The sequence below is a fragment of the Gadus morhua genome, chromosome 13, assembly GCF_902167405.1.
Source record: "Gadus morhua chromosome 13, gadMor3.0, whole genome shotgun sequence".
Lineage (NCBI taxonomy): Eukaryota > Metazoa > Chordata > Actinopteri > Gadiformes > Gadidae > Gadus > Gadus morhua.
In genome coordinates, this window is record NC_044060.1 from 12,105,409 (window position 1) to 12,114,608 (window position 9,200).

Here is a 9,200-nt window from a genome sequence, read left to right on the forward strand (position 1 = left end):
CTTCCTTTCGGTAATGTCATCTCCTCCAAAGTGTTTGTGGATCGGGCGACAAACCAAAGTAAATGCTTTGGTGGGTAATACAAATAAAACCAAGAGATTATTTACTCTTCTTCTTCTTCTGCTCTTTTTTTCTTCGTATTATTCTCCTTCCTCCTCCATGACTAATAACCTTGTTTACCACAGATAATTTACCTGAGTCTGAGCATGAATGAATCACGTAGGTTTTTGTTAAACGCCCAGAAGAATGGGTATCTGCATCATGAAAGCTGCTGGAGTTTCCGTCATTGTGCTAGAAATGTCCGGATGTTTGTGTCTTGTACTAAAGGAAGGCATGTTACCACATAAAAGTTATTTGTTTACAGGCGGCGAATGAATGATAATATTCCTTTGTAATAATAATATTTTCTAATATTATTAATCAATCAATATTATTGTTGTAATTTTTTATGTCTTTGATTCTTTATTTACAAAAAAATACTATTTGTGACCACGTTTGTGACACATCCCATGTTGCCTGTAGTTGTATTCCTCACTTCGATGTTTCAACAGATGTTTTTGTCTCACTTCTAACCACATCTATCCGCTTTTCCTCCCCCTTCAGGGTTTGTGAGCTTTGACAACCCAGGAAGTGCGCAGGCCGCCATCCAGTCCATGAACGGCTTCCAGATCGGCATGAAGAGACTCAAGGTGCAGCTGAAGCGGCCCAAGGACGCCAACCGCCCCTACTAGCCCCGCCCCCTTCCCTGCCCCCCCCCCCCCCCAGCAGTCCCCCCCCTTGCCCTGGTGGGCGGGTGAGGGAAGGGGGGAGAGGGGCAGAAACATCACAGGTCAGACCTTGGGCTTATCTTTGATACCACCCCCCCCCCCCACCCCCCCCCCTCCCAATCCGTGAGTTGAAAAACATTTCCATCTCAACTTCTGTTGAGGCAGGTGTACAGGTTTAAATACTGTGACATTATTGGATTGCACAATCTTACATGGATTCATTGTGTGTGTGTGTGTGTGTGTGTGTGTGTGTGTGTGTGTGTGTGTGTGTGTGTGTGTGTGTGTGTGTGTGTGTGTGTGTGTGTGTGTGTGTGTGTGTGTGTGTGTGTGTGCTAAAAGGTGGCTTTTAACCGCTGCCAACTGTGTGCAGGTTCAAGGGAGTTTATCTTTTATGGAATTTGATTTCCCACTTATGAAATTCATTATTGTGTCAGGTCCCAGCGAGAGGACTATATGCAATACAACTTTAATGACATTTAGGCCTACTGGATTAGGAAACTTAATAACCATCCTTTTGAAAATCATCGTAATACCGTAAATGTGCTTTTGAAATGGCTGCACTCTATAGGGACGCTTCATGCTTCCAAATACAGACGAGGAAATTGTGTTTCTGCATTGCTGTGTATGCTTTCTGTTCTTCATCTGTTTAGCGGGCAGACCAGTTAGTAGTTGGAATAGGAGCTAGAAATGACTTACCAACTTCTATCAATGTGTAAATGAAGCCGACATTTCCATTCAACATCTATAATTTGACACTTCATCTAAAAGCGACTAACAGTACTATGGGAGGAATGCATGCCGCTAAGGTGCAGGGTGTGTTAGTATGTCTTGCTCAACAATGCCTATAGTTGGAATTTGTACATTGGGGCATCGAACCCAGTACCTTTTGAACCCTATACCCAGCCACTATCCTGGAAATGCTTAGCTCACAGGCCTGTATATAATTTGTTCATAAAACAAATAAACCCCACATGTACATTCAAGTATACACTATAAACTACATGCAAACTTCACTTTTATACTGTGTATACTGCTTATAAAGCCTACATACCACACATGTACAGTATATTTACTGCATGGAAAACATATATTTCCCATGCATACTGTTTATGAAACAGGCATACCTCACATGTACTACAGTGCATATATACTGCATTTCAAACATACATACCTCACATGCAGTATATATACTGCATTTCAAGCATACATACCTCACATGCAGTATATATACTGCATTTAAAACATACATACCTCACATGCACAGTTTATATACTGCGTTTAAAACATACATACCTCATATGCACAGTTTATATACTGCATATAAAACATACATACCTCACATGCACAGTTTATATACTGCGTTTAAAACATACATACCTCACATGCACAGTTTATATACTGCATTTAAAACAAACATGCCTCACATGCGCAGTATATAAACTGCATATAAAACATACATACCTCACATGCACAGTATATATACTGCATTTAAAACATACACAGTATATATGCTGCATTTAAAACATACATACCTCACAAGCACAGTACATTTACTGCATTAAGAAAAACATACCTCACATGCACAGTATTATACTGCATTTAAAACATACATACCTCATACGCACAGTATATAAACTGTATTTAAAACATACATGCCTCATATGCACAGTATATAGTAGGCCTATACTGCATTTAAAACATGTATGCTTTAAATCGATATTATATATCACATACCGTTTCTAAAACACGCGCACACGTTACTCCTGTTAGGGGAAGGATCATTGGCAGACGGCCGAGTGTTTTCAACACAGGGACAGAAATTGCATCCAACAGACATTTATTAGCCCTGAGGCAGGTACGCCCGCCGTTCCCTCCCTTTGTCTCCTCCCTTCATCTGCGTGATGGAGAGTTTAGGCAGCGCTGCTCATTCACCACTGATGACTTCATTCACGAGCAACTTATCACCCACTCACAAACTAACTGAAGCATACGCCGATGGTGTACCGAGGCGAATCGTCGCGCTCAGGAGGATGCGCCCGCCATCTAATAGGAACGCGTCACAGAAATATGCGATTCCAATTCAATGTGACATCTCCAATCACGTTCAATGTTATTGGGAGGGTTCGTTCTTTTATTTTTAGCTCGGAGAAATGCTGGCTCCAGAAAAAACCCATAAAACACTTTGAACTCCATATTTTCATTTGATGAAATAGAATGAATAAAAAATATTATGCATTGTAAGAGAGTTATAAGAAAATATATGTGGTCTTCTTCAATGTGCTTTTTTAAAGGAGATGTATGATGTAATTTGTTAATATGGCACAGAGGTGTTTACATCGTTTTCGTAGACCATCTGACTTGGACAGTTTTAAAGGTGTTTAAGAGTCCGACATAATTTATATTGACTAGGACTCCTCTTGCCGTTGGACGTTATGGCGGCCCTCTTAAACCCTAGTAACTTTTATTTCGGTAGTTTCATTATTGTTTATTTTATGTTTGGATAATTATCTCTGTTATTAGATTAATCATATTAGAATTATTTATAATTTATAAAATAGTTAACTTTTTTTTCTCTAGTGTTTCACAGAATATCAATTTTAGGCCTACTATAGAATACTTTAGAAAACAACCCTTTTAATAGTTTGAATAATACATTTTCAGTCGATCTGACCTTTTTATCTTTAATAGTGTTTGTCAATAATACGCTGTTCTCTCTCTTAACTCCCTCTAGGTTATGTAAAGCTGGACCACATGTTTGACTACTTGCTATCTGTCATCGAGTGCATTCTCGACCAATGGACCACTGAGGCTGCTTCAGAAAAAGGAGAGCGAGAGAGAGAGCGACTACCAAGTGAAGGACAAAGAACGCTGGATGTATCGAAACCTTTGGAACTAAGAAAGACTTTGTATTTGTACCAGCCTGGCCCAACCTAGGACGCCCTCGCCCCTTCGCCCTGCACACCCATACACACCTCTCTCCTTACTGTTCCCAACTTGACTGAAACACACCCTTTTTTCTGGACCAGGAAGGTTGACGTTTAGTCAAATCGCAAAGATGAAGATGAAGAGAAAAAAAGTAATTCAGAAACCCCTCAAAAACGACCAACTGACCACTGAACTATTTACGGAAATAAGGACATCAAGTCCAACCTGAACAAAAACAAACTCTTGAAAAAACATAAAAACAAAAAAAATGATTGAAAAAAGATCTGTGGATTGCCCTCGGAGATCTTTCTTTACGGTGGGTCAAACATGAGGCAATTTGCTTTTCAAGACCAATTTTTTTTCCAGACTTTGAAATGCGAAAAGGACACATTTTTGAAGAGAGAGAACTTAAGGGAATGTGATATTTTCAGGACACAAATTGGCTTCAATTTGGGATGGCCATGTTTAGCTCAGAGTGCCTGTCCGTTTCCAGGGGATACTGTTGCCAAGGAGAGCTATAGCAACGGTCTCCAGGGAGTCTTACCTGTCATTCCTTAGTTGTTTTAGGGACCAAAAGACCAAACATTTTTATTGCTGAGGACTTGTAGCTCTAATATACTCGGACCAGTGCATCTCTTTCAATCAGTGTTACCTGGCTAAGGAGTTGCCTATAAAAGACATGTACATTTCGAATATATATATATATACGACATATGTATATGTACATATATATTGCTGATATGCTTTTTGAATACAGGCAAAACTATTTCAGATGACCAAATGGGGTCGCTCACTTCGCTAGTTTACAATTACTTCAAAGAAAGTTTTGATTTCTTTTTCTTTTCTCTCCTCATTTCTTTTTGTCTGGGGTGGGATGGAGAGTGCATGGGGAGGGGCTGCTCACATATCACAGCCTTACCTTTTATATCTTGACATCCTAACCTCATAGTTATGATAAGGAACATCCGATACCTTTGAGATATATGAACTTGTTTATATTTGCAGTACATATATATACCAAGCATTCAAGCAAACGTATTCATATATATACAGTATATATGGATAAATAGATATTAATCAAAAACAAATATATGTATTTATATGCACATATTTTATATATGTGTGTGTCTGTATATAGGACGGCTACTGACGATGTTGCTGTAATTTTTTTGTAGAGTTTAGCTGGAGTTAGATACATTGCTCTGCTTGGGAAGAATCGCAAATCTGGCAGCTCCCAAAACTGCAGCCATTCCTATCTCTGATTACCTATATGCTGACACATCAGATATTGCTGAAATATAGATGTGCTCTGTGTAAATATACACACATGGTGTAAATAGTATCTGAAAAATGCAAAAAGCCACATTTCAGTAGCAGGCTTTAAGAGAATCAGGCTAAATAACTTTGGACGACAAGGACAATTATCTTCGACTCTATTCCAAACATATCTTTTGAGCTTCACACGTGTATGAGCACCTGTGCACGTAAACACACACACACACATACAAACACACACACACACAACAATGCAACAACATTACATTAACACACACAGAGACAAACGCAACCAACAACACAAACACACACACACACACACACACACACACAATCACACACACGAACACCATCGCACATACCGTACAACACAACGTGCACACATCTCTTTGAAAACTTGAACCAAAATGAATGAGTCTCACGCCCCCCCCTCCCCCCTCACTGCTCTCTTTCTGCGTTCAGATAAGTGCATGTAGCAAACGGGCTGCCACCACGTCCAGGTTGCCTTGCCACCTGCAGTATTCGCCATCCAGCACTGTGCTCTCAAGCCGAACCCAAACCGAACTCCAAGCAGCCAACACGCTATTATGATGTCAAAACCCCTACAGCAAGACCCATGTCATTTCTTAACCGTCTTTTTGGAGAGCTTCACAGTGCATGCAAGTCTTTTTATTTGAACAGACTTTTACACACAACAAACACACACACACACACACACACACACACACGCACACAAAAGAATACCTGACTCGGTTCATTGGTGTCTCTGGATAAGAAGGGAAAAAAATAATCAGCATCTAGTATTAATGTTAAGTCATCGGGATACACATGGAGGAATTGATCTGGGCATTAAGGTAACCTGATTGGACACCTTGGGGGACGACTGAACCAGGTGGAGAGCACCTGCTGCAACCTACCTGTCTGTCTGCGGCTAGCGTTTGCGATCAGGGGGCCCGTAAGGTGGCACGCTCTGGGGGTAGGGAGAGGTCACCGAGTTGGTCCTCCGGATGTGGAGGCTGCCTGCGCTGAGGGGCACAGACGATGTCAGCATGGTTCTGATCAGTGCATCGCTCATCTTCACCTCACACTCCTCACCTGTGCTTCATTCTGGTTGGAAAAAAACATTTGAAGGGAGTTAAGGCTGAATTCAAAGAGTGGCTTTTCTAACATCTTGCAGTTAATGTATGGATCTATAACGCTTAACATTAGAGTTTTGGGATACCTTTCGTTTTGTAATATTACCTTACCCATTGGTTCATAGGATCTTCAATCTTACAAATTTATGAAAATGAAGCAATAAGCATATCAAAATCATACGTGCTATATGATGCCAGCCGGTGTTATATTGATTCTGCGCAGAGTTTCTCATATTATTGTAAATGGCATGAACACTTTCTATATACCTGTAAAAGGTCAGGGGAGTTGGTTTTATTGGCCTCTGTACTCGACACAGATAGGGATGGTCGAGATTGCCTTATTAATATTTATAAGGTGGTATGACACCATGCTTCTGCTGGCCGCCATTCCAAATCTAACTGTTAACTGCTTATTGTTCCATTTCCCTAGCGTCTATGGATAACCTTTCTCAAGCAGATTGAATACCGTTAACATTTACCTTCCTAAATCAACAAGGCCCATACACGCCGTAGCCCGCAAGAAAAAAAGAAAAAAGAAAAAAAGAACATCTCGTTATGTAGGCCAACGCTACGCCATGACATTCTAAGGGGAAAGCCAGTACCTAGCTTGAAGGAGTGCTTTAACTTTTGTTGAAGAGGAAAGCAGACGAGGAAGGTTGAGGAGAAGAAACATCCCCACACAAACCAATTCATTTCAAGGTGATTTCGCTCCAGCTTGAAGCAGGCATTTCATTAAAGCCATCGGCGGGGTAATGTGAGAGATTGCTCAATTAAAAAAATGAATAGCATCATCTTCTGGCAACAACTCTACCCATGAAACATGACACGATAAAATGTCCTTAGATCTGTGCTAGCTCCACTGTGCCATTTCATTTCCTTGACTCTGTTGGCAGGAATAGGCAATCCCACGCCAGACTCATCGATGACAAGGATTTGGTTCAAAAAAATATTAAAGTTTGTACAGTATCTACTATGAATAATTGCCTCAATAAGGCATTTTCCAGCATATATTTCTGTGCCAGGAACATTTTAACGTCCGTCATAATGTGGGCAATTTTGCCGGTTCAATGTTAACTGAGTGGAGGGAGGGGAAGCAAAAAGGACAAAGGCCAGTCGAATGCTCATCTTCACCTGCTCCGATTTTCAGCTGCAACTGTTTACATTAGAAGTGTGGGGAAAAAGAGGAAAAAAAATACAAAAAAATGGTTCAAAAGAACAAGAAACGGTGCAAACGTTTGAATATAAATATATATATAAATATATAGATAAACCGATGAATATAGTGTACATTTTTTTTGGGTTGCTCTGTTTTCCTCCTGTACATAGGTTTGCATATTTTATAGGACTTTTACTGCTATCTACAAGGACTGGATTGAAAATGATACTTTAAATACTAAACCAACAAAAAAAATATATGAATGAAAACATGATAATATTCGTTGAAAACCAGGTACAAGGAAGAAGTCTCTAGGATATGGTACAATTATGGGACCTGAGCAAGGCATTTATCCAGGACACCGTCAGGGAGCGCACTGACCTCAGTTAGAGCTTAGACATGCATTGAACTTTCTCTTTTTTTATATATATATATACAATTATTTGGAAGTGTTCTATTAATTTGTTTAAATATTTATTTACGACTCATGTGCGATATCATATGCATGCTTACATGGCATTATTTTTCTATGAGTTGGTACGTGACCAAATAGTTTTTATACGACATGCGACAGCCAGCATCGTTGTCTATAATGATGATCATTGTTCCTGTGCGCAAAGGCCTTCAGCACGTCTTTCATGGAGAATAATGCTCCAATTGACCAAGTGATGTCAAAGACAAGATTTTTATTGCTTTCCATTAATTTATTTGTTTTGTTTATTTATTGATTTGTGCCATTTGACTAAAGACCAGAGCTCTGTTACTGCCATATATTATGGTTTTAACTGCTATTTATTATTACTGTAGTTTATTTTAATTATTTCCTTTTTTTCATAGGGTTGTATTTGACACCTGTAGAATTTGGCGACTCCTATCCAAAAGTCAGCCACTTGAAGGTTTAATACAATAGGGTATTGCTGTTACACTATTGCAATCAATTACTGTAACTCTAAACACTGTAAATTACATTTTTTTGTTGTATTTCTAACATTCTACTAGCCAATTCACTTTGCTAAAAGATTGTACAAAACAACCTGTTTAGACATCATGTGCAAGTTTTATCAATGAAACATTCCATAACATGCTGATTAATCAATCAGGTATGTATTAATAACATAGTATTCTAAGTTCACATCGGTACTCATGGTATTAAATACCAGATTAAATGCTAAATCAATGTTTGACTGCTTGCATGAACCACTTCGGTTAGTGGAGTTTCCTTTCTTCTGTCTTTTTTACTTGTGCTGCTTCCCTCCTGTTTGACAGAGCTCTGATCTTCAACTGTTGTCTTCAAATCAACAGCATTAATTCAATGAAATCTGCACTATTTCATCAACAATCTGTTTATGGACATCTCTCAACGCTGTTATCGATGATTTTGTTTCGGAGACATCACTAGTATTACTCCTCGAATTACATTTTGCAACAACGATGGTTTCAACAACAAACGTATTCTGGAACTCTCTTCCCGATTTCAGCACACGTGGAGAGTGGGTAGGGGGGCGGGGGACTGAATGTTGCATAATAGAGCTTTGCCCCCCGCTCCTGTTGAGCTAAGCTTCTAATTGGGCAGTTTGCTTTAGGCTTTCACCCCCTCTCTCTCTCTCTCCAGACCGCACCACTCTCTGGTACCCTGGACTCTTTTTGTAATTTTAAATGAATGACGCGTCTCAGCTTAGCCCAATAATAAAGCACAGTCTAGAGTAAAAACAACAAAAGATATACCTCTGTTGTGTCCTGAGTGATGTTTACTGACCTTAACTGTCACCGTTATACCCCTGTTGGCTCAATACAGCCCGTTGTTCTGACACCACCAATTACTGCTAAATTACACACTGTTGGGTGCTTAGATTCCGACAACAATTTACCTCTTCGACAAACAAGCCAAGGACACACCTTCTACAGCCTGAAGCATAAGCCAGTGACTCGGCCACAAACAGAAC

General features: G+C 39.7%; 1 protein-coding gene across 13 annotated transcripts in view; it reads left to right on the forward strand.

Moving 5' to 3' along the window:
• celf4 (CUGBP, Elav-like family member 4) overlaps positions 1–8,979 on the forward strand; it is a 95,718-nt gene extending 86,739 nt beyond the window's left edge. For 6 of the 13 annotated variants that reach the window (XM_030373854.1, XM_030373847.1, XM_030373849.1 and 3 more), the window contains 3 exons: positions 1–70; positions 602–827; positions 3,497–8,979. The exon at positions 1–70 is cut by the window's left edge and continues 74 nt beyond it. In XM_030373854.1, the coding sequence (XP_030229714.1) occupies positions 1–70; positions 602–729 (198 nt within the window). In that variant the 3' untranslated portion in view covers positions 730–827; positions 3,497–8,979. Of the gene's footprint in view, positions 71–601; positions 828–3,496 lie in introns of those variants that run through there. The other 7 variants (XM_030373853.1, XM_030373861.1, XM_030373858.1 and 4 more) reach the window with 5 other exon arrangements.
• The last annotated feature ends 221 nt before the right edge of the window (positions 8,980–9,200 follow it).